Source organism: Apis florea, unplaced genomic scaffold (genome assembly GCF_048593485.1).
Source record: "Apis florea isolate Af1SG1 unplaced genomic scaffold, ASM4859348v1 contig_2492_pilon, whole genome shotgun sequence".
NCBI classification, from domain to species: domain Eukaryota; kingdom Metazoa; phylum Arthropoda; class Insecta; order Hymenoptera; family Apidae; genus Apis; species Apis florea.
In genome coordinates, this window is record NW_028256593.1 from 4,437,624 (window position 1) to 4,464,785 (window position 27,162).

At 35.2% G+C, this 27,162-nt stretch overlaps 1 protein-coding gene across 5 annotated transcripts in view; it reads right to left on the reverse strand.

Annotated features, from left to right (window-relative positions):
• dnc (phosphodiesterase dunce) overlaps window positions 1-27,162 on the reverse strand; it is a 146,857-nt gene that overhangs the window by 47,256 nt on the left and 72,439 nt on the right. For 2 of the 5 annotated variants that reach the window (XM_086906255.1, XM_086906258.1), the window contains exons 3-5: window positions 22,046-22,234; window positions 20,240-20,272; window positions 18,436-18,456 (exon numbers count right to left, since the gene is read on the reverse strand). In XM_086906255.1, coding sequence (XP_086762381.1) covers window positions 18,436-18,456; window positions 20,240-20,272; window positions 22,046-22,234 — 243 coding nt within the window. The remainder of the gene's footprint in view (window positions 1-18,435; window positions 18,457-20,239; window positions 20,273-22,045; window positions 22,235-27,162) is intronic. The other 3 variants (XM_086906257.1, XM_086906256.1, XM_086906259.1) reach the window with 3 other exon arrangements.

Genomic DNA, 27,162 nt, shown 5'->3' on the forward strand with positions numbered 1-27,162 from the left:
TTTTCAACCGCTGAGAATATCTATTCTTACGAATATTTCTCTGTATACCTTCTGTAAATTTCTGTTCAACACCTCTTCGACGATTCTCAATCCTTCGAGTATTTGCATCAGAATTAAACAAGCAATAATCTGTATTCCATGTATCTTTATTTGTTATTCCTTTCATAAACTGATCTAAACTCAATGTTTCTGCATATACATATACACAGTGTCCCAAAAATAATAAAGCACGAACTTGATAAGATTCTTGTGGTTATTTCACGTTTGCTTGAAAAACTTTTTTCGTTAACGAGTTATTAACGAAAGAACACTGACCAATCACGTAGCCTAGTAACATTTGGCTACTAGTGCTGCCGCCAACCGAACAAATCCGAACAACGAATGTCTCGAGGAAATATCTCGTCGAAATGTAACAAATATTCTTTTATCGAATTATATCACAAATGAATAAATAGATATACGGATGTGTTCTATCATTTTTAGGACATTCCTGTATTATTGGATTCCTCCTCGTCACAAGATTTATTATCTTGCACAAAATTAAATAAAGCCAAAAAATATTTACGAACGATGATTCAAGAGATGAAATTTTATTATTTCATTATATCATAATCACCGATACCTTTCGTTTTAAATTTTTTTTTTTTTAATCGATGCAAAGATGTATTTATAGAATTGTTACAACTTGGCCTCGCTTATTCAAGACCGAACTTTCGAATTAAAAACACATCTGTCGGAGGGATAGAAATTTCGTGTCGTCGCAATTTGAATTTAGACACGCGTGTTGCATCACGTTCGACTGAACAAGGAACGACGACACGAGATACGTCACAAGATGAGTTTCTCGCGAGGATTAAGATGAAAAGGAAAAAAAAAAAATCATCGGGTACTTGAAATAATTTTTAAATATTTAAATATTTAACACTCGACACAACGAGTCATTAAAAAAGCTTCTAGCAATTTTAATTCTTATTTTAATTCGTATTCGATTTTATATTTTCGAATCAACGTGGTGTACATACGAACAAATCTAATTTTACTCGAGTCGTCGATTGTTCGATACATCCACTTCGACTGGCCGATACTTTTCCATCAAACTGTCGGATATATGACCTAAACAGATAATACTGTAAAATAACATTCCAATAACTGGTTTTCCCAGAGTTATCGCACGTTAAAATTAACGTGTGATGTTCAAGGAGAACCGGTATGCAACAACACGACACGGATTGGTATTCGCTTCCTGTGATGTTTTTCGAGAAGAATTTCGAGACGAACAATGAATCGATACGAAATAATACGAAACAATACGAAAAAACATCGATTGGACGTTTGAAAGTACATTTTTTTTGTAAGTACATATATTGAAAAATAAATTTAAAATTTCCTCCTTTTTTTTTTTTTTTTATTATTCGTTATACAGCATCATCGAATATGAAAATTTAAGCGCTGTTTTCATAACTTCGCGTAAAAGAGAGGGAAAAAAAAAAAAAAGATTGAAAAATATTGAAAAATATCGGAAATAATCTTTATGAAAAATACATTCACGATTATTTTTAGATAAATATCGCGTATCTCCGTTTATCAAATATTGATGAATAAATTATTCGTATGCGTTTATACGCGTTCAACATTCGGGAAATAAAGATTTCTCGATTATCGAAATCCTATGGAATATCGTCAATTCGATCGATATCATTCACGAGCAACACGTGCCTATTCCCCTGGAAATATGTAGCGCGGTGTGAAGAACTCGAGGCACGTGGCTCTCCCGATTAAACAAGCTTTTTCATATTTAATTGCTGGAGATATATCCCCCTATATAAAAATCATGAAGAAAACTAATCGGACGAAACATTTAATGGAACATTTCAACCGATTAATTATTCCTAGGAAGTGAAATTAAGTTAAACGAAAACGAATAAATTGGCATGAAAAGAGTATATATTTTTCCCTCCAAGCTCGAAGCTTTTCCTCGTTTGATCTTTTACGAGGAGAACGAAAAAATTTTATAAACGTTTATCAAAGAAATTCCAACTTCGTTTCATTTTGTCGATCACGATTCGGATCACAGTTCACTCAACTTCGTTCAATCGTATCACAAACGATAATCAGAGAGACTGTTGCCGGAGAAAAAAATTCAAAGAAATCAACAAACACCTATCCGCAAGGATAGGTTTGAACAAGTTCCAAGGGAGCAAACACAATGTAAATAGATCCATTTGACCGACTATTACCGACCATCAAAGAATAATGTAAACTCCTAATGCAAACCACTTAAGTGAAACACGATACATAAAGAGAACGGTTTTCTGCGCGAAACCATCGACGCGTTTACGCTTCTCTGTCGATGCCCCAACCGAACGATTAACCTTCGTTCGTCTCGAATATACATATATATATATATATATATATACAAAATCTTCCAAAAATTTCGAGCATGCGACGAGAAAATAAACGATAAACAAACGAGGAAGAAAGTAAAACGAGAAAGGCCGAGTTTTTCGAATAAATATCCTCTCGATCGGAGGATATTTTCACCGAGTTTCCACTAAAATTCTTCACGTAATGAATTTATAATGCAATCAGGTGTCCTCGAGCAAGCCAGTCTCTCGGCCACGATAAAAAAAGGAATCGAGGCTTGCACGGTTCGTTCGATTACAAAATCATCTCGTAACGCGTTTCTTTTTCGCATCCAAGGGGAACCAGAAGGGAAGAGAATAAGAGAGTTGACCTTTTCAGCGTTGACGTAATTCGAGAGGAATCCTCTCCTCTCTTTCTACTGCGGCTAGACTTATAGACAGCCTGTAAAGCTGTTTCCGGTAACGTATATGGCCCCTCGTAATGGTCTTTTTTTTTTTTTGTTTTCGTTTTTTTTCCCTCGATTGAAACGATTAAACGTTTTTTATTTATTTTTTTTTTCTTTTTTCAGTTGTTCAAGTCGATATAATATGCATAACGAGAAATCGAAGGTGAGGTTAATAAATGATATTTTGCCATATTGTGAAGAATTAATGAGTTCCAGGTATGATAAGTGAGATTATCAGATATGTCATATTACGATATTATGTATTAATAATAAATGAGAATATATATATATATATAATATCGACATACGTATTAATTGACAAAAAGGAAATTTCTTTCGATATTGATACGATACGATCGATGTTTAAATCATTTAACATTAAAAAAATATACATACACATTAATATCGTTGTTATTTGAAATAATATTTTAAAATAAACACGACGATATAAAACTTATAACGTCAGACTCCATTAACAAATATAATAGAAATAGAATTCCTCGTCGCGGTCGATAAATAATAATAATTCAAAATTAAATTATTATAGAACGCGATGAAATAAAATTCCATTATTGGGGAAGAATTTCAAAATTTGAATTTCGTATCGCGCTTTCCCGATATAACCCCTCAACAATTGCCAACAAATGCGACCACTGGTAGGAGTTGAGCCAGGTGCTTCGTGAAATTACTCTCGGCCAAAACTAAAATTACATAACCTAGGCAGGAATCTATTAGTGTTTTAGGGTCAGCCAGAGATTCGAAAATCTCGTCTGCCAGAGGTGAATTCTCATTGTTCGGGAATGATACTTGCCGGAAATCACCACTAACGAACCACGCTAATTACACCAATCTACATCGCAATGGTATCGAGTTTTAAACTTTTAATCACACGTTCGATGCTAATAATTTTTCCTATAATTCGTCCGTCAATCAATTAATTATTTCCAACGAAATATGAAAGTTCTTTTTTTCTTTTTTCAACGTATTACACAACGTATCTACGTATTAATGATAATTTTCAACGATCTAAATAAATCGTATAAAAATTGTTTATACAACGAAATTATTTAAAAAAAAATTTTTTGGAAGCGATAGTTAGGAATCTATCAGGAAGACACGAAATTCGTATCACGAATACGAATATTCTTGAGTGTTGAAAGACGTCACAAATGAACACGCGTCTCAAATCTCATCAGATATTGATTCTGCCTCGTTTTCGATAACGCTCCACTGGTGTACGATAAAGCTGAATATTATCTGGCGAGCGCTTATCTCGCTGAGAAAACTTAGGTTTCGATATCGAGCAAACCTACGAGCACGTAGATTTTCCTAGGGGTAGTAAGATCTGCCTCCGATCCTCTCCTAGGGATTTTCTGGGAAGCAATCTTACCTTAACTTTTTTCCATCGAATCGAACTTAAATTGACTGTGCGAAACAAATTTGAATACATATTTTCCGCCATTTTCCAAGGATATCCTTTCTGTTTGAATTCAATATCATAGAATTTTGATTCCATTTATAATTGAATAAGAATTAAACCTGAGAACTTAACCTAAAAATTCTTAACATCTTAGTATCGATATATATAAATTCGTACAGGTATTTTTTTTTTAAAATTAATTGAAATTTGAACATAAAATTCCCTAGATGCTAGAGAAATTTTTATTTGTCACTTTCTCGCACTCGTAGCACTGCTCTGTCGCGGAAATTGCTTTTCCTCTTCATTCAATTCAATTTTATTCAATCTTATTTGAGAGGAGGAATTGCTTTGAAATTAATTATTGTGGAAATTAACTTTCCTCCCCCCCTCTAGAAAATTGATTTTGTTGTTGACCGAGGAACAATTTTTCCACCTCAATTACACCTCGGGATAGACAAAGGAGGATAGACGAGGAACAACCTTCGCCAAGTTTTGAAATTGTACGAAGTTTGTAATTCATACTAGAGAAGTTGTAAATCACTGGTTAAGAAAGAATTTCGAGGAAGCATAGTTACTGGAACACGTAAGATGATTTAGTAGTTACTAGATAAGAGAAAGTTCAACAAACATCTTTGAATATAACTTACGACGAAAGATTGAGTACGCGATAAATCTTGTTATTATTACATAAGACAGATTGAATTTTCTAGAAGAAATAAATTTTTCAAAATTTTCAAATTTTCCCATCCTCCTTCAAAGATAGAAGGCTCTCGCGAAAGCCCTCCTTACTTTTTTCTCGTCGACCTGACACGTTTTTTCTTGGTTTAAAAATCAAAAAATCGAATTTGCTTATCAGCATTCCCCTCCTTAAACACCGATAAAACCGTTAAGGAATCTCGATTATCACATAATCCGAATCAATGGTCCGTCGTGAATTTACGAAATATTGAGTTATCGATCGATACGTTATTTCCGGAGAAATATTTGGAGGAGAGTTTGCTCTAATAAAAGCAATCGATGAAGAAAGAGGTTCGAGCGAAAATTCAACTTAATTCGAGTGGAAAAAATTTCTCTATCGAGAAATTTTGACTTAAATAAATAAAACGAGTAACACGAACGTTTGACGAGTGATAAGATTTTCGGAGATCAACGAATTGATTAATCATTCGTATTGAGAGAATGAATCTCGAAGAAGAGATCGTTCGAGGTTCAAATCGATTTAAAATTCAATTAGCCTGAGATCTGTTAAAAGTTCCGTTCAAACCTTGTGCGTCAAAGATTAAATAATCATCGATACACTCGATCGAGAACTATCAAAAATTCAATTAAACTCAAATATTGATCCAATCAGGTGGATCAAACTTGGCGATGTATCTTCTGGCGAGAAATTCCTTCGATACAATATTGAAATATTAAAAACTCATATATAATTTTCAACGACAAGAAAATTTAGCAGCTTTCTTATGCCAAAGACGAGAGATAAGAATAATTCGAAAATCTGAATTAATTAACAACTGCGTCGATCGACTCGTTCAACAATGAATCATAGTGACGTGTGGTGAGAAGCTTGTGCAAGTTTGAACAATACAACGATGAAGCACGACGATTGATATGATGAATTCGAGATATCGAAGGGATTCGAGTGCCCAGAGTGGACAGAGGACTGATAATGCTTACTATAATAACTTCTAGTTAATCAGCTTCGAATCGTTATCTTCGTTTGTGAAAGTTCAGAGGAAAGATTATCAAAATTTCAAAAATAGTTTGGACACGAAGTGAATAAGGGAAATAACCAAACCTGAAAAGTTTCGACAACACCACGCTACCATTACGCCATTTTCTAATCCCTGATCTAATCTCGTAACTTTTAACGATCTTCTGTTTTATATTATATGGTTGAAAAATAAGAAATGTTTTCTGATACTCTAATACTCCTTGGTGATTTAGAAGAAGAGAGTGGATAAGATGTGACACTCGAATGTAATTGCAATTTCTAAAATTCGTTTTCAATTTTGTCGATAATATGAAAATAATATTTCGAAATTTAATAATTAAAATTTTTAAGTTTGAAAAGTCTCCCCTCGTATTTCCAGCGAAAGTTTTCAAGACAACATCCTGGTCATAAATCCCTCGATAAGAAGAGAACGAGGACAACATTGACAAACGAGCACAATTTTTGCCGAATTTTTCACCACTTTCCCCCGGTGTTTTAACAACCGCCGCGTGTTTTTCTTTACCGAAGTAATTTTTTCAGCGGGATGATAAATGGAACGGCTATCGAAAAGTATATGAATAAATTTTCATAGCGTTTTCAAAACGTTCGAAAGAAAAAAAGGAAATCGGGTAGTCGATTATTCATTTCCATTCTTCGAGCAAAAATGAAATTGTTGAAATAAAAATTCGAAACGCCAGATACCAAATCTTTTGATAATCATTCTCACGTTGTATTACATTCGTAATATGATTAATTCGTCGTAAAAAAATTCGTCTTATTTCTTTCCCCATTTCATTGTGGCACCTCGCAATTGTGATGATTCGATCTCTCATTGTCGACGATCATCAACATCGATTAATTTGACGTTCCAACTACGTTCCAGCAACCCGGTTTATCTTTGCTTCTTCGTTTATTTTCATGACCTAGTTCCACTCATCGTGCCACGATCCCACAATTTCACCGTGCTTTCCAATCGAGCGAGATACACCAAGCGTCGAGTGTCGGATCGATCGATTTTCTTCCCCAACCAATTTTGAGAAATCCTTGCTTTTGTCCGCGAGGCCCGTCGTGGTGCAAGTTCTCGAAACTTGAGCCAATTAACAAGAAAATTCGACTGGAAATCCATTTCCAGTGTCAAAGTCGGTGGTCAGAATCATTTCTGGGCCGGGAGGGAAGGGGAAAAAGTTTTCGAGTGCAATTAGTGTCGATTGGCAGAGTGAATTTTTCGAATCAAGCATCAAACCTGACGGTTGAATTTATTTCAACGTGCGCTTACACTTCTCCCGCCATGAATTACATATTACGTGCACGCTAAAATTGAAATTTAAAACTTGGATCCTCTTTACGAGTTGGATTGTTTTTAAAAATAGGTTTGAAATATTTCTTCGTATGCTTGCAGAGAAGCATTCAATTCTCGGATGGTGAAAATCTTATTCGAATTTCGAAATAACTTGACCAGGATCCAATCAAATAAATACTAGCAAATATTAACTGCTATTAATAATAATATTGGTGTTGGTTTGTATTACATAATTGAACTTTATCTTTTCATAAATAAACTACAACGAAGAATTGTTTTTCAAATACTTTGAAATTCAGATGTTGATAATTTTCCAATTTTTATAAGGATATTAAAAGTATATCTAGTTAATACTAGATATTCAGTCAGCTTAAGTTTCAATCGATTCAAAAATCAATTTTTTCGAGCTGCTTTCGAGATATTGATACAACTTTTCGAAATCGATCAGATCCGAATCAAATTTGTAAATATTGGCTAATTATTAAAATTACTGGATATCAGATGTATCCAGTTTTGATACAATTTAAGGTTCGATCGATTTAAAGTCGTTTTTTAGTATCGTTTCGACAAGATTCTTTTTTAATCCGATTCGAATCAGACGCTTGCAACGCGCTTTTGATTCCATTCCTACCTGATGCATTCGATGGCCGAGCTTCAGCTTTGACCGATTTTCACGTGTGAATTCCGCTGCTCTCGGCTAATTTGGGCAGCGGTTGACGAGCTCGTTTAACGAGCCGTGCGACCGTAAAGCACCGAGACTCGCATCTGCGTCCCCCCCCTCCACCGTCGATCAATCGAAATCGGGCTTCGAAACCGTGTCATCGTGCACAGACAGACGAATAACGTGCAACGATTTCGTGATATTTTAATGATTACGAGATTAAATATGGATATTTAATAGAATTAAGGATCGATCGATCAAGTCAAATTGAAACTCGATGAGTATTGTCTAAAATTCTGCAAAATTGTGTACAAAGAATTACACGGTATCGTGTGGAACATTTTAAAATAATTGTAATACTGGATTGGAAGAATTCATTAGAATTCTACGCGGGATTTTCAAAGATTGTGAAAAATTATTGTACGCCACAATACGAAAAAAGTGTTAAAAAATATTTCAGAAGAATTTTCCTCGTGAAGAAATGCCTAACCTAAAAAGTGCACACGATAAAAACTTTAAAATTAACCCACAGTCGTACGCGGAAACTCAAACACTTTTTACTTAACAATTTTAACAATTTTCGCGCAACGATAAAGAAAAAAAAAAAAAAAAAAAAAAAACTTCCAAATACATCGAACGTATTCCTGCGAAATATTCCAGAAATTCGAGAATATTTTTACTGCGTAATCTCGAAAGATTTGAAATTTACTGCGCGATACTCTTCTCTTTCTTCTTTTCTCAATGTTTTTCGCAAACGAACGCGTGCTTAATATTTTTACACAACGTGCAGTAATCTATAAATATTGCGATCCTTTACGATCCTTTCGATTCGACGAGAGTGTCACGAGTGTCGCCCCCCACTCCTTCGCGATTTACGTGTGTTTTATCCTTCCTCTCTTTCCTTCGACCGTACGAACTCGTTTATGTAACGGCAGGCATCGATGTTGAAGCGCGGACAGCGCTATGTATATTTGATACGGCAATTGGAACGAGAAAGAGAGGAGAAAAGAATACGTGATACGTGTATATATATATATATATAAAATTCCATAAATATTCAACGATCTCTCGTTGCATATTTATGAGGCCTGTCTCACTGTCGCGAAAATCCGTTGGAATTTAGACCATTGTGTTCCGCGTATGCTTTCGCAGAAAAAGATATACCATCCTTTTGTCTCTTCGTTCTGCCTCTGAGACGTCCAACAGCTATTCACAGTGAGGACTTTATACGAAAATCGTGTATACGCATCCTTTTCATAATTTTCTAAAAACGAATTAATAATAATAACGATAATAATGTTTTGCGAAGAAAAATGAGAAGATTGATTATAAAATTTTGCTATTCGTTAATGGGACGTTAATATATTTTTTTCTGTTTAATTTTTAATCCATATATCGGTATGAATCGGTATGAATAAATTACTTTTAAGAATGGTAAATATAATATTTGAACGCGTAACTTGTTCTAGGTTCGAGAGTGAAAATCATCATAATTTGTCGAGCGCTGGTCCAAATGAATTACATTCGTATCTGCGTTTCGTGATGTGCATAAATAGAAATTCTGGTACGTTAATTAATTAATTGATTGATCAATCTTCGTAATAGACATATATCGAAATGGGTAATTTTCACGGAAAATTTCTCATAGCTCGGCATAATTTCTCAATTTTCCTTAAAGCTATTATTATTCTCATCAAAGTATTAAAGTTAATTTCGAAACAAAAGGAGACTTGACCTAGGGGGCGCGCACTTCCACGTTCCGAAAAGGGTAAACGATGCCGTTTAGTTCGTTAATCGCCATTTCGCACAAGTAAATTAAATTCACATCTATCGCTATTCAATCCGCCATCGAATATCGATCAATTCCTCAAATTAACCGATCGATTAAACAAGAATTTTTAAATTCCCTTAACAACTCCTTAAAATAATCCTTAAAATTTTTTCAAAATCCTCAAATTTTTAAACTTCCAATTCTTCAATTTCTCGAATTTCCAACTTTCAAATCGCCCAATTCCCTTCATAAATTCCCAACTGCTTAAAATTCTTAAATTCCCAAGTTCCGCGTTTCATAAATTTTCAAACGCTTGAAATTTCTCAGTTTCATAAATTCCCAACAGCTTAAAATTTTCCCAAGCAACTTTCCAATCGCCCGAATCACCCTATAAACTACCTAAATAATAACCTATATTCCCAAATTCTCCCTATCATAAATTTTCTCAAAATCCTAATCAACAAAATTCTCGAATAAAAATCCTCGAATTCTCATTTCCCTCAATTCTCAAACTTCCAATCCCCCAAATCTCGCCCAATCTTTCATCCTCATCATCGTCCCTCCCCCCATCGAACACCACTACGAAGAAAAACAAAACGAAGAAGAAGAAGAATAACAACAACAACAACAACAACAACAAAAAGGAGCACACTATCGCACTTAAGAGAACGTTCCTCTTAATTCGTTCGATCACAATTATTACCGCGAGATTCTTCGAATTCTTCCGAGTTGAAAATCGATGCGAGAGCGAGCGTTACGTCTCCCACGCGATCCTCTCTCTCTCTCTCTCTCTTTCTCCGTCTCTCTCAGGGACGTGCGGTGCGGATCGAAGGCGGTGGATCGATCAGTCGAGGCGTTCGGTCGGTCGAGGCGCGGCGTACCGGAAGCGGAAGCTCGATGGCCGATTCACGTGACACGGGGACACTCGGTAGACTGACGACGTCGGACACCTCGTGTTTGCCGCGACTGTCCAACTGGCCAGGCTGATCCGCTTTCGCCGAGATTTCGCCGCCGAGGGCGAGCGAGGAGGGGAGCGCGATTTGCGCGGGAAACTTGCGCGTCGCTCGCTCCTTCTCTCGCCCCGTCTCTGTCCCCCGGCCGGTGGACAGTGTCGCCTCGTCTCTCTTTCGCACGTGAGATTGCCTTTTCGTGGATAGCATTCTCGTTCGGTGGATGGTCGATGATCGTTGGGGTCGTGTTCTCGTCGCTTGAATATGAATATAACGAAGAAGAATATCGAAGATGAGGATGGAACGTGACGATGACTTTCGAGCGTTCTTTCAATGTTATTCCGAGTTTTATCTCTTATTATTGCGTCGAGATTTAAAGACAAAGACGAGTCTTGGGTTTCGTACGTTGAAACGGTTGGATTTGAGACGAACGTTCCTTCGTATTCCTTTGTTCCCGGATACTTTTGAACGTGATTCTAGACGGACGGAGTTTTATTACTTGGATTACGACGAGAAATATTTATCGGTAGTTGCGTTTTGGATTCTTCAGATATTTTTAGAGGAGAAACCAGATTTCGTGGATTATTGTTTGTATATCCTTTCGAATGGTCGCTTTTAACATCAGATTTGGACTTTTTCTTCGAACTTGGTTCTTGTCTCGTCTTTGGACTCGAATATTGTTCTAATTGGGGGATAAAGCATATTCCCACGAGAGATCATTTTTCTCCTTTCGGATTCCATACGCGACGCGTGAACTGGATCCTCTAGTTCTTGATGATCGTGAGTTATTCAACGCCTCTACGTGCTACTTTACACGACTCGACTCGTCTTTGGATTTCGATTTGACACGGAGTTTTTCGTTCATTATTAATTTTTATATCCGTACATTTAAATAAAGAAACTCTTTCACGCGATCCAATTCCGAACGAATTTGATCTTTCGATCTGAATATTTTTCTATTCGAAATTTAAGACCTTGAGTTTTATTCTTCGGCTCGTAGTTTGGTCGAAGTTTACGAGCAAAGTGGCATCTGGTTCGTGGTCTGAATTTGCTCAAATAGCATTCGTGAAGTGTATATAACTTATTGTTTTGAATATTTCAAAATCTTTATATTTCAATTTTCTTTCTTTCTTTTTTTTTTTTTTTTTCCCCTCGTTTCGTTCAGAATAGGGATTCAGATTTCATTCATTCTACTACGTTCTACGCTGTTTTCATTGAAGTTTATGACAAGGACACATCTACATACGTATCATTTTTCTTCTTTTTTTTTTCTCCTTCGCGTCTTATTTACTCCGAGAATAATTTATTCCGACGTTTCCCAAGAAAATCTAAATTTTCAAGATGAAAAGAATCCTTATTATCATGGAATTCTGTCGCTTCGATCGAAACGCTTAAAATTCGTAGCTTCCCTCGATTTTTATTTTTTTCATCTCGTTTGTTATCTCGAAAATATTTTCGATTTTTTTTATTAATTAATTAATAAAGAATTCGGTATCCTCCAGAATTATTTTTAAAAAAGAACGAACGTTTCGAATAGGTAGATTCCTTTCAAAGGATTTCTATTATTTCTTTTTTTATTCGTTCTCTCTTGTTTATTTTTAAATTACTTTTACCCCACGAATTATCCTCTTTTTATCTCTACCTTTCTTCCCTTTGTCCGCGTATAATATCATTGTATTATTTATTTCATTACTTCTTCCATACTGTTCCTTTTTGAGAAATTCTTACGATTACATCACCCGTTTCATCCCCAACTTTTTTATCTCATCTCTTCTGGCTCTTCTCTTCCCTTCACTCCCTGTTGCAGCAACTTTACTCTTCACTCGCTCAGTTTCATTCGTTCTTTCATCGTGGGAAAATAGATCTTCAACATCGATCTAATAATCTTGCAATTATCGATTTATTTGTACACGATTTCTGCTCGATAATCAAAAATCGATAAGCAACGAATCACGATTCGTTTTTGACGATCGTGCCGTTGAAACGATATAATAAAATATAATATATATGAACAATTTCAAATATCTTTACAATCATTCACACGAATATCAATGCTCGAAAATTCAAAAATAAGAAAGGTAAAAAATAAAAAATCTTGCATTTCTTTTGGAGAGGACGATTCATTTCGATTGTTCGAGGCACAAATGAGAGAAGCAAAGATAAACGGGCTCTCCTCGTGAATTAAGCGACAGCCGCCAAAAGAAGTGACGAGGATGGAGGCTCTCCACTTCGATCCACTTCGTTCGAAAGAACGAACAAGATGGAACGCGAAATTTTGCCATATCCAATCTCACGCCCTCGACCTTTCGCTTTTTCTCTTAGCCAATAACTCGAAATATTTGAATATCGGAGGAGGAGAAATGCGAGCATTCCGAATTTGCGCGTAAAATATATCTTCGTGCAAAATAATTTCCAGCCATCTGTCGAATCGAGATATTAATTAAACTTAATAAATAAATTCGAAAGATTAAAATTTTCTACGAACTTGGATATTTTTGAATTATAGAGATCAAAAAAGAATATCAATTATCCTTCTTTTCCTTCTTTTTCCATTTTCAACTTTAGTTTCGAAAAGTTGTAAAAATTCCTTATTGCAACTACATATAATGGCGTCGTAACGCATAACCTAACCTCTCATTGCCTCATTTCCATCGCACCAATCTTGTTTCTTATTTCTGTCTCCCTTCCTTATCTTCTTTTCGTTTCATTCTACTTTACCTCTCTCTCTCTCTCTCTCGTCGTTTATTAAAACGTTCCATTTCCTGCTCCGTTCCAAGATCGCGACTTTCCACGAACGTTAATCTTCCATTCTCTCTCGTCACGATTCTCACGTCGATGCGAACACACTCGAGATGCGATACAAATTGGACGATTTCAGGAATAGTCGCGCGATGGAAATGATTTGATTGGGTCGCAATATCGAGTCACTCGATAAATAATATATTTAAATTAGATCCCCTCCCCCGCCCTCTTTGTTTATCGAAACAAAGGGAGACGTCGATCGAGGAACTTTAATACAACCGATCGACGATTTATTCCAAGATGCAACCAAGATCGTTTTGAAAATTCGACGAGCAATTGTATACACGATGAAGGTGTGGAACGATTATAAAATATGCGTAGAACTGAAAGCGTATCCGAAAACGATTAATTTTTTTATCTTGTTTGAAGAGAAAATTGTTCCTTTTAATTATTTCCAGAATTTAATTCTCGAATAATCCACTATTGTCCTATTGCAAACAATATGTCAGCCGATATACGAAAAGTAATTCTGCTGGTAACGCGAACCTTAAAAATGTTTCACGTTAAAAGTAGCGGTTGACAACTTGATGCAGTTCGAAACGGCATCCTGTTAGACGTACGAAAAATATTCCTCTCAAGACACAACCGCGTTTATAACATCGAAACATGTCAACCTGGATCACAGCATCGAACCGCATCTTCAATCTTCCTTCCTCCCCACTCGAGACTCTCAACATCCACTGTTTCGAAAAACCGTGCAATTTTTAAAAAAAAAATCAACAATTTTCCACATCCGCTTCTGGAGGGCACCGAAAGAAGAAGAAAAGAAGAAGAGGTAAAAATTCGAGATCGATATATATATATATATATATATATATATAAATCTTCTCTCTCAATATCGTTTCTCAAAAACAATCGGTTCACGTTACTTTGGACACGCGCGATCGATGACCAGCTCGGTTGTCGTCGTCCACGGAGAACGGAAACGGGCGCACTGATGGACATTAATTCCCGGGATAGTGATTACCACGTACACGAGGCGCACACACGCGTGCACCTCTATTCGCAAATGACGCTCTCGTCTTGACGCAGAAGCCGGAGGTCGTTATTTTAATGAACGCGTCAATCGGCCTCAATTCCTCGGATTCTTCGACTCTACCTCTCTGGTGGCGGGCACAAACCTAATCGAGCCAGGCTCGTTTTCTTTTCTTAAGAATCCCGATTCGATGATTGAGAAATGATCGAGTCATTTTCGACTCGATCAAGTTCGACTTTAAAATAATTATTAAGCGGGCAAATAAGTTCTTTCTCCAATTACAAGATTACTCGATATTATTCAACCAGAAATTATATTTTTTAAATATTATTCGATTTTAGATGAAACGTAAAGTTTTTAGAATTAGACCGAGAAACGGTTCCATCCTCGAAAATGCGCGCAGATGGCGCCACTGTGTATTAACATTGCGAATAACCCACAACCAATGGCAGAACGCCTTGTATCAAATTCGACAGCTTCTCGTCCTCGAGGAAGCTTTCAATTGGTTAGCCACAATTTTTCCAAGTAACATTAGGCCATAACGATTATTCGAACGTAATCGATAAGATATTACAATTAGTATTTATTTCGTTTCAGTGTTATTAGTGTGTACGAGGTGATTGCATACAAGGAAACGTTGTAGGAGAGTCGCATCGCGTCGTCCAACTTTCTCGGTGCAGTCGTCTTTCGAATTAAAATTTCCGGCTTTGAATCTTTGCTACCACTTTTTCCACGTTCCGTGAGATACAGCGTTCTCTGCCAGAGGCGCGATAGCTTCGACGGCCGATTTCCTAAGCTTCTCGCGCGTCTTATCGCTTGAAATCGTTGCATGGACTGGAATCTCGTCGCGACTCTTCTTGCAAACGAAAGAACGCTGTTTCAGATGGCGCCACGAGCGGTGAAGTAATTCGAATTCGGTCAGACGTTGTGATGGTAGAAGAAAAGGGGAAGAAACTTATTTGCACACGTTTTCGAAATAAAATCAAATTATTTCTACCTTTCCAATATTCTAATATTCTTAATATTTTTCTCGGAGAATTAAATACGTCTGATCGTAGAAAGAAGGATTACAATTTGTTGATTTCTTGGAAATTAAAATTGCCACTTTAGACATGTTTCTCTCTGGACATCTTTAAATAGAAAAAATCTTGAAATTGTGGCTTGGTATTGGAGAGGCAATAATCGATCTCACATGACTGAAGCACGAATACGACTGCTGAAAATAGGGTTGACAAATTTAGAATTCGACTATGCCAAACCGTTTGAAAGCGAATTAATAGCAACAATCGTCGGTTGTTGATCGATGATAGACGTCGGTTTTTGGAAAACCGTCGATATTATGCAAACGACTTTGGAAAATAAATGGGACGGCGCGCACACGATTGGCCACCGTTTAAACGCGTCCAATCGTTGTTTTCCCACCGTTCGATGGTCAATATTGATTTTCCAGAGCTGCACGTCCACCAGAGCTCGCGTTCCAAAACAACGACGTGTGACTTGTTGCCCGCCACTTTTCCATCTCTATTTATTCTCCCACGTCTCATAATTTTCTTCTTCTTCTTCGATTGAATCATTGAATCTAATCGGAATATATGTTATTCTCCGTGCTCGTTCAAACCTGAATTTAACAAATCTCCAATTTTTCTCTCGATAACGCGAGAAAATTATATCATTTTCCAATTGATATTCGAATCGATGCTGTTCGAGGTAAATTTCAAATCAGGAGAAGATTTTTCTTTTTCTTTTTCTTTTTTTTTTTTTTTTGGTTGAATAAACGATAAAAAGAGTTTTATTATTGCGTTGGAATTCGATAATGGCAATATTTACAAAAATTACGTACATTTCTTGTCACTTGAGACGTTTTCCTGTCAACAATCCTATTAAATTCTCAAGAGTCTGCGCAACATACTAATTAACCAGAGTCAACCAGTGAGATTGAGTATCATTACACAGAGTCATAAAAAGATCGGGCGGGTAAATAAGTAAATTTTAAACCCGACAAAGAGACAGAGTTATTTATCGAACTTCCGAACTAAAAATCTAAACCTTTGCCGAGAATCTTTCGCGAGAATTCAAACCATCGTGAATCCCCTTTCGTATCATCGATTTAAAAATTTTCACAATTTGATCGAGCACGAATTTAAGTGAATCGAATTTTTTTTAAACTCGAATCCAATCCCTCAAAATTTCAAAACTTTAAGCGAATAATTCCTAATTTCTTCCAACATTTCAATATTCCCTCGACACCACGAGAAATAATAACGAGAATCGAGTCTAATAAAAAAACCTATTCTAATTAATTTCCAACGATTGTTCAACCTCGATCGATCGATCATCAAAAATCCTTCATTTAGGTCCAATTTTTAAAAGAAAAAGAAAAAAAAAATTGATAAAACTCGATTCCGCGGGAAGAGAAGAAGAAAAGAAGCGAAGGCTGCTACCTGCGGCGTGTCGCTATTACCTGATGACGTCACGAAAACAAGAATTACGCAAGATCGTGGCTGGCAAACGAAGGCTTCATCGCTGCCGTTAAAACGTAATTGCTCGCCTCGTAAACATCTTGCCTGCCCACCATTCTCGCTCTCCTAATTAACGTGCACCCCCTCCCCCTGCAATCGTGCCAATATATTGCCGATTTCGCGTATTCGTGACGAATTTTCGTAAAACTCGTGAAATTCCGCATCCTTGAACTTGGCGGCGAAACCGTTATCCTGAAATCGTTAAAACTCTTTAAATCTTCACCAACAGATTCTTCCTCATTCAGAGGATTTCGAGAATTGCGTGTATCTCTCGTTATGTTATTTTTCCTTTCTCGAGAGAAAAGATTGAAAAATTATAACATAAAACATCTTTTTCTATCTTTTCGAGCACGAATCGATTCCACGGTGCACGATTTCCATCGTTTCTGCTGTATCCTGCTTATTCGTCGATGCAAATCGATGATGCAAATCGACGAAGAAGAAGGCGTGAATTTTTAATGGAGGGAGGGGGAGAGAGAGAGAGAGAAAAGAGGAGAGAGTTCTCATGGACGATGCGGATGGATGCACGGAAACTGTACGCGATAATCCGGCTGCACGACAGATGGAGAGGAAAGCGGACACTCGACACGGTGTTTGCACTCGAGGAGATAAAAATATTTGCACACGGTGCACTTCCACTCGGCGTGCACTCGATGCATCGTGAAAGTATTTACCGTTGGCTACCCGGCCAACCGGATATCCGTGATAGCGTTACGATTAATATCGAGTTTTATTCGTCGATCTCTCTTTTTATTTTTCCAATTCATTCGAGACGATTAATTTAAAAGAAAAAGTTACTCGTCTACTTATTTAGCGTGGAATCGAATCACCCGATAAAACAGGTTCCTTCTTTTCCCTCCCCTTTTTATATATAATAGGGTAATGGAAAAATCGATATTCGTAGGACTCGTTCGTTGCATCGTTATTCAAAACTTTTCGAAAAGTTCGGAAGGAATTGGCAAGGAAGAGTCGTTCAATAACGACTTTTTCAACGTGCAATAAATTCTTGAAAATCTAATAAAAATTCCTTTCCTCCGGATCATTCTCTTTTCTTTTTAACTATATATACACGTTTTATAACCTTTTTCTGCCTGTACTCTCAAAGTTGTTATTAAGATAGTATTATGCGGTGTTCGTATACAGTGAAATCGGTGAAAATCAATAAAACGTTAAACGTGTGTAATGAAACGATAACTTCGTACAAATATTCTTTCTTTCGATTCGATAATCGTTCACGCGTTTTCAATTAACAGATTAAATTTCCAAGTTTAAACGTGATCGAGATAAAAAATTTTTCCTCCAATAAATTTTTCCACGTTGTTAATAAAAGCTGTGCGTGTAACTTCCACTTCCAAGGCGGGGATTAATTTTTTTTTTATATATATATATAAAAGCCACCACCGTCGAAGATACACGTGTCCCCACGTGTCATTCACGTGGATTTCGATGTACAATTTGCAACAATAGCAATAATTGCAGCATACTGAAATTACTATGTAATAATGCGACTTACCTATACTGATCGGTAAATATCCTGAAAATGACAATTCGTTTTTATTCGAAAACTTTTTTTCCACTATGTTCATGGCATGCTGTTAATTAATTACGTTAGTATATTAACGAATCCTACAAACGTGTCCAACCTTCTCCCCCTCCCCTATTCCCTATTCCACCACGTTTTATTATTTCTCAAAAAAAAAAAAAAAAGAAAAAAAGTCTTACGAAGAAATTTTGTTTTTCGGTAAAAAGAAGAAGAAAAAATTATCGCTATTTCTTCTTTTCCACGAAACGATTAAACAAGGAGAAAAAGTTGCAGAGAGGAGAAAGATATGTACAAGTGATATCTGTACAATCGATATACACCGACTACACATATATATATATATTTCCTAAATTTTTTTCTTTCTCGAGTATTCGTATTTTTCGGTGTGTGGGTGTGATACCTTTTTTTTTTTTTGTTTATCGTTCGCGGTGCAAAATAGAGATGGGAGAATAAAAAATCCAATCCACGTGTATATACCTCACGTGTGTGCCTGCGTGTATTCAAGCAGCTCGATTCTATCAATTCTGCCACGATACATATATATATATTTTTTTTTTTTTAACGAGAAATCCACTTCGATCCAATTTTGTTTCCTTTTCTTTCTTTTCTTTCTTTTTTTTAATTTATTATTATTATTTTTTTTTTTTTTTTTTTAGAAACAACGCACGGAACATAATGGAAAATGAACGAAAAACTCGCTCTAAAACATTCAATAAGCGGTTCGTTCGAAGAATCGAAGAAATGAAAAACTAGTGGTAAAAACTTTCTACTCGACAATCTCTAGTGATAGTTTCAAAATTGATAATTGAAATAAATAAAACGATAATTGGATTACGTTATTAATGCTATATTATCAGAAATCAATAAATGTTTGACTTGGGGATTTAAATTTAAATTTGAATATAAAGAGAGATTTTTATTTGTATCGATCATTTTTTGCTTTTCGTGAGACAAGAAAAAGATAAAAAAGAAGAACAATCTTGAAACATGTAAGATTAAATTTGTGTTTTCAATTAAAAATTCTAAAAATTACTAATGATGGTTAATCAATAAGTTAACTCGTTATTGAAAATTATCAAAATCTTCAATCATTTATTGATCTCTTACACGCTACGAAATGTAAGCAGAATTATTGCTTTTCTGTTCCGAGTTAGTTAGCAAGATGATGGAATTGATGATATTGTAGAAATGAGTTTTAAATGATTAAAATAAAATGTATATAATTTATCTTCATAAAATAATTTAACATTCCAACAATTACGAATTGTGAATTTTTTTTTTTTTTTTTTTCAACAAGACCGATTATTCTTATTCTTGCCCATAACGTAGCCCAATTCTATTCTAAGTAAAAAGTAAATTGAATTAAAGCCGATCGCAAAATAAAATGTAATAAAAGCACGCCATTAATATCAAATAAGTGAACGATTGAACAAGCTACTCAGCTTCAAAATTATGGCAGAATTTCTTTTTTTTAAATTTAAAAAATTTTTTTTTTCTTTTTTTTTTTTTTTTCCTTTTCACAGCGAACAATTTCATGCACTTCAACAACCCCCCCATATGTCCTCTATATATTGTGTGTGTGTGACAGAGAAAGAGAAAATGGTTAAAGAGGCAGCGAATCGAATCGATTTAACAGCGTAATTATCGTGGCGAAGGATGTCGATTAGTATTTGTAAGTGTGTTTTTGTGACTATATATTATATATATATATATTTATTTATATGTAGTGAAACGACAGAGACTGATATAATAGATAATAGGATCGTGTACATACGCTCGCTCGACAGGAAGCTCTGTCTCTTTGAACCTGCAACCCAAGGATCACAAACATGATTCATTGTCACACCCCGCACACGTCCATCGCGGATAAATAAAAGAAAAAAAAAAAAAAAAAATTCTCTTTTCGTCCAACAAAGTGTGAACACTCGAAATAAAAAGAAAATTTGAATTTTCTCTATCTCTGATGTAAAAATTTTTAAATATTTTAAAATAATTTAACCATACAGAAATCTGTGAATGAAAATTTTTCTATTCGAATTCTTATTCGACGGAGAGAATTTCTTTCTATTGCGAGAATTATTGCTTTTCACTTCTTTGTTGCTGTATATATTTACAAAGACTACAAATATATGTGAAATAATAAAAAATAAAATATAGAAATATTAAGCACCATCACCATAGAAAGCTACGATACTTTTGTCAAGCTACACATAGAAGAAAAAAAAATCGTAGATTGTTCTCTCGTATTAATTGATTATGTATAATTGTTACGATTGCGCTCAGATCGGATGTCTTTGAATATAATATAATTTTTTATTTAATTTATTTTTCATTTGTTGCAATTTATAATTTTTTTCAATATTAAATTCACAATTGATTTAATATATTATTTATTTTTATTATACCAAAATATAATGAAAGAGTGCAAATTTTTATGATGAAATTTTCTTTTTTTTTTTTATTTATGTTTCTGTTTATAATAAAAATATTTTCGATTAAATTTTCATCATTCTGATGACAATGAAATTAGTCGATCGGTCAGATTATATTTGATTTAATCAATCAGACTTTCCTATATTGAATATTCGAAGAATATTGAGATCGTTGTAATGCAAAGTATTCGATACAAGATGGCCTTAGTAGAATAATATCACCATTAATTTTAAAAATATTCTCAAGATGGCAGTCTTGGCAAGATTACCAAGACTTTCGTCGATAAAATCAATTGCTATTTTATCTGTAATCCATATTATGTTACCGACAGCGAAATTAATACAAAAATTTTAGATTGCGTTTATTCCTATGGTAGATAAAATAAAGTCTCAACGGTCGATAACGTAGATACTACACAAAAGAATTTCATAAGTATTATAAATATAATACAAACTTCGTAGTTAATCGATTAAACACAAATATTAATGGACTAAGCCAGATTCGTACGTTCGTTTTCTAATTTTCTTTTAATTATTCATGAACACGTGTAACAAGCCAATTATAATTATCGTGTTTACGAATAGCTTCATTAACGAATGAGTGTCGAGCCAAGAGGAATCTGTAATTCATGTAAACGTAAATAATTCATGTAAATTACACTAAATTCGTTTAATTGCCAATCACAATTTGTCGTTGAATAACCAGTAATTATGAATTATTTCACGCTTACGAAATGAATCAGATGATTATTTTAACAAGTCAATTAATGCATAATTTAATAATAAATTTTTAATAACATTTTCTAAAAAAATTAATTCTCCTCCACTTCTTTCATCTCCTTGAAATTGTTATTCGCAATAATTTCGATAATTCACTAAAAAAAAATTAATTTTCAAATTTAAAATTCCATAATTATGTGTGAACCGAACTTCATTATCATCCGATCGAAGCTGAACAATCACGATCATGGGATTAAAAAAACATCGTATAAACAAATTGACATTCCCATTTCATTATTTACAAGGTTAAATTTTTCCTCTTTTATTCCGATAAGACAGACAAAAAAAAAATATAAAAATAAAAATAAAAAATATGGTACTCTCGAGTCAACATCGACTTTAACGGAAGTATAGTTTCAGGGGCTTACCTCTCGCTGGCGATCGAACTGTTTCGAGACATCGATTTCGGTGACATCTCGAAGTCACTATCACTGCGATAGAGGAAGCTCTCTCGCCTCTGTGGCAGGGTTTGTAACACCAAGCCTGCACTTGGCGAGGCGCCTCCACCGCCTCCGGCACCCCCGTCCAACGTCGAGGCGCCATTTTCCACGTCGAAACTGTTGACAAAGAAGAAAAAAGATTTTTAAAATCCCCTTCCAGGAGCAAAATTCTTTCTGTCGAAATTTGTTGCGAACAAGATATATATATAACATTCAAAACATATTTCGCATTTAACTTTATTTAAAAAATTTCAAACGAATGATATTTAATTTTACCAATAGTTTGGTTAATTAAAATTTAAACGAAAAGCCAATTGATTTAAGCGATCCAATAAGTAATTCGAATTTTATATTCAGGTTAAAGTACACAAAATTTTTATGTACTCAAATTAGCTTACGTTACAATTTCTATCAAGCCATTACGAAACTTTTAAGCAATATCGTTGCTTATCTTCTTAGAGATATATAAATAATAAATAGCTTTTAAAGTGTAGTAAAGTCAGGTTTAACGATAATATCCCCCTTTCACATTTAACAAGGTGTCGAATTCAACTTTTTCCAGGCCACGGCGTTCAATCATATCCGATCATATCTCATTATACTAAACGTGGATTATGAAAATGTTACAAATATTACAACGGTACACAAGTATGTCAATAATGGAGGTTTCGAATTTCGTATAAAATGAAAAAAGATAAAAATAAAACGATCGAGGGAAAGGATTAAAACGCGTGTACAAATGATAAATATACACGTAAGTAATTACATAGAAAAAATCATTTTCAACGAGAAAAAAAAGGAGAAAAAAAAAAAAGGAGAAAGGGTCGAAAACGCTTTCATCTCACTGCAGCTTTAATTAAAATTCACCGAGTGGTAGGTGGAATAAAAATTCGCGAAAAAAATTCATAAAATCAAGCCGAAAGAGAGAGAGAGAGAGAGAGAGAGAGAGAGAGAGAGAGAGAGAATTCTGACCTTTCGATTCGAACTGCGTCTTAATGCGCGACGAAATAATTATCCTGGATAATAATCGGTACGATCACGATCAATTTTCTCGTTAAACGGGCCTAGTTAACCTGCGGCTTAATTAACATTTCTGTTCCCATGATCGTCCTCGTTGACCAGAAAAACACGACTCGTCTTCCTGCTCCCGATAGCCATCGGTTGCTCGCCATTATGTAAGCCACGATTAATTCCACGGCCTTGCCGTTCAATAGCTAAATAATAACGACGATAAGTATCGTCACTTTTGCGATGACTTCTCTTTCCTTTCTTTCTTTCGTCCAGATTTAGACTTTTTCCTTCTTTTCCTTTTAGGGGGAAAATTTTTTAAAACGGAATCGTCGAGGGGGGTTTAAAAACATTTTTAATCACGTCGAGCGATATTTGAAGGAAGAAAGAGAGAGAGAGAGAGAGAGAGAGAGAGAGAGAGAGAGAGAGAGAGAGAGAGAGATAAAGTATATATATTTCTAGAAATTGTGGAAAATAGAAAGAAATCCAATCTCGTGAATTAAACATAATATCAACGATATAATGCGAATCCCACTTGTATTGCGTTTCAGTGTTCAGTCAGGGATCTAATCTTTAACATTTCGTGAAAGAATCCATTAGGAAATGAGCTTGAGGTAATGGGCCAGACCCATGATTCCTTTTAATTAGCAACGTAACTGTTATATGCGCAATTACCCTAATCACAGCGAAGCACGATCGAAACGAAAAGGGTTTTATTATCGATCGATCGATCGAGTCGAAATTTCTAAACTAACCTCTTTCGATTTCCATTTTTACTCTTCGATTCTTCCAATATCTTTTTGCCTCGCATATTAATTGATTAATCCTTAAAAAAGGAAAGAAAATCGAAAAAGTAACTAGAAGACGAGAAGAACGTGGCATCGACAAGACAAGTAAATGCGAAAAGAAGAAAGAAGTTATTCGATCGACCCCAGATTTCCATTTTTCTTCGATTCTTCGAATATCTTTTTGCCTTGCATATTAATTAATTAACCTCATCGGCTGGAGATAAAACCCTTAAAAAAAGAAAATCGAAAAAGTAACTAGACGAGAAGAACGTGGCATCGACAAGACAAGTAAATGCGAAAAGAAGAAAGAAGTCATTCAATCGACCCCAGATTTCCATTTTTCGAATATCTTTTTGCCTCGCATATTAATTAATTAACCTCATCGGCTGGAGATAAAACCCTTAAAAAAAGAAAATCGAAAAAGTAACTAGACGAGAAGAACGTTGCATCGACAAGACAAGTAAATGCGAAAAGAAGAAAGAAGTCATTCGATCGAGCCCCTGATATGAAAAGTTGAGAGAACGAAAGATTGAGTTGCAAATCGATATTGGTGCATCACAACGTTTCAATTCGATGCACTCCCACGCGAATCGATCGCATCGCATTTAACCATTGCCCCTCGATACTCGTTTTACGTAACGTGTTACGGGTGCGGCAACCGTGCGAAGCGGAAGTGTCTTTTAATCACTTTTTTATTGGCCGCCCTGCTCCAAGACCAATATTAGCTGTTCAGGCTTGGCCGTGGCGTAGACAAACGCCAAGATTGTCCTCTGATCAGTGATCGGGCAAGCGTCGCTCGCAACAGGTTCCCCCTCCTTCGTTTCAGAATTCTTCTCCAACGATATTGTTTCACAGAGAATTAAACGTTTCAATTTCGATCTATGAAAGGGCCAGTGGTCACTTTTACAACCGAGGATATATGTAGAATAGACGGATATAGGAGTAACAATTCGATGGTAAATTTTATCTTGAAGAAAAGGAGAGCGAGGCGAGATCGAGTCGAGTTAAGTGGAATTGGCCGGATATGATCAGACGCTTTCTAATTATTTCCTGTAGTCAGAGTTGGGCGTTAATCCGTTGAAAGAGTAAAAATTTCAAGTGATTAAAATGCTTGAGTACAATTGATTGGTACAATTTTGACAAGTACGATTGTCTGATATTATTACTAAGTTTATTCGTAACTTGGATTATTAAATTTTCTTCCCATCAATAACACAGAATAAAGAGAGAAAATTATTTTTAATTTATCTCCCGATTTTTTATATATTCTGAAATAAATTTTCAATAAATATTTTTATATATCCGTTCGAACAATTATCTGTTAAAATTGTTTCAAACGAAAACTTACGCAAACAGCCACGCGAAAAAAATTATTTTTAATTTATCTTCAGATTTTTGATATAATATGAAATAAATTTTCAATAAATATTTTTATATACTCGTTCGAACAATTATGTATTCCTCAACAAAAGAATATACGCGCATTCAAAAAAACTGTTACCATTTCAAAAGAATTTATAGAAATGGCCACGTAGAGAAAATTATTTTTAATTTTTCTTCCGATTTTTGGCACTCTGAAATATATTTTTATATCCGTTCGAATTATCTGGTCCTCAAGAAAAGACAAACTGTTACCATTTCAAACTTATGGAAATGGCCACATAGAGAAAATTATTTTTAATTTATTTTTAATTTATTTTTAATTTCCCCCGATTTTTGGCATTCTGAAATAAATTTTCAATAAATATTTCTATATATATTTCTATATTTCCATTCGAACAATTATCTACTCCCCGACAAAAGAATATACGCGCGTTCAAAGAAGCTGTTACCATTTCAAACTTACAGCCACGTAGAGAAAAATTATTTTTAATTTATCTCTCGATTTTTGGCATTCTGAAATAAATTTTCAATAAATATTTCTATATATATTTCTATATTTCCATTCGAACAATTATCTACTCCTCGACAAAAGAATATACGCGCGTTCAAAGAAGCTGTTACCATTTCAAACTTACAGCCACGTAGAGAAAAATTATTTTTAATTTATCTCTCGATTTTTGGCACTTTGAAATAAATTTTCAATAACTATTTATACCCATTTGAACAATTATCTGCTGCTCGAGAAGAAAATATATGCGCGTTCAAAAAAACTGTTACCATTTCAAACTTATGAAAATGGCCACATGGTGGAGAAAATTATTTTTAATTTTTCTCCCGATTTTTGGCATTCTGAAATAAATTTTTATATTCGTTCCAATAATTATCTGGTCCTCGAAAAAAGACATACGTTCAAAGAAACTGTTACCATTTCAAACTTATGGAAATGGCCACATAGAGAAAATTATTTTTAATTTATCCCCCGATTTTTGGGATTCTGAAATAAATTTTCAATAACTATTTATACCCATTTGAACAATTATCTACTGCTCGAGAAGAAAATATATGCGCGTTCAAAAAAACTGTTACCATTTCAAACTTATGAAAATGGCCACATGGTAGAGAAAATTATTTTTATTTAATTTATCTCCTGATTTTTGCTACTCTGAAATAAATTTTCAATAAATATTTATAGCCGTTCGAACAATTATCTGCTCCTCGAGAGAGAGAGAGAGAGAGAGAGAGAGAGAGAGAGAGAGAGAGAGGGCAGCATGAAAACTTACGGAACGGCCACGTAGAGCAGCTTGGGGTAGGGTTTCGACATGGACAAGGTGGACACGCAACCGCTGTGCCTTCTGAACGAGGTGAACGGAAGCGTCACCCTCATAGTCCCGGAATCTCTTCGCGCCAGCCTCGAGGACACCTCGGGCGGCACGAGAATAGCGTAGTCGTTCATGTCTCGCGCGCCTTCTAGAAATGGCCCCTTCCCTCGATTTCACACCGAATCCAACGTTCGAACATTCTTCACGACTCGCGTTCTCCACGTTTAACGAGATCGATTTCTCTTTATCTCAGTTTGCACTTCGTCGCTCTTGTCCCTCGACCTCGAAGGGAGAGCTTCATTCCCTTCGAGTTAATTCGAAAAGTTTCAGCGCGTACCTTTTTCTTTTTTTCTTGCTACTTTTGCTACTTTTTCTTTGTTTCTCGTTTCAGAGCTAGTTTCAGAATTTTTCGGGCGAGCCCTTCTCGACCTCCCGTTTCACGACGAGCTTTCTTATCGAGCTTCTTGCTAAATGAATTTTAGTTGTTTCGTTAGAAGGTTCGAAAACGAGGTTCTTTTTCTTACGTATCATGCTCTATTCGTTATAT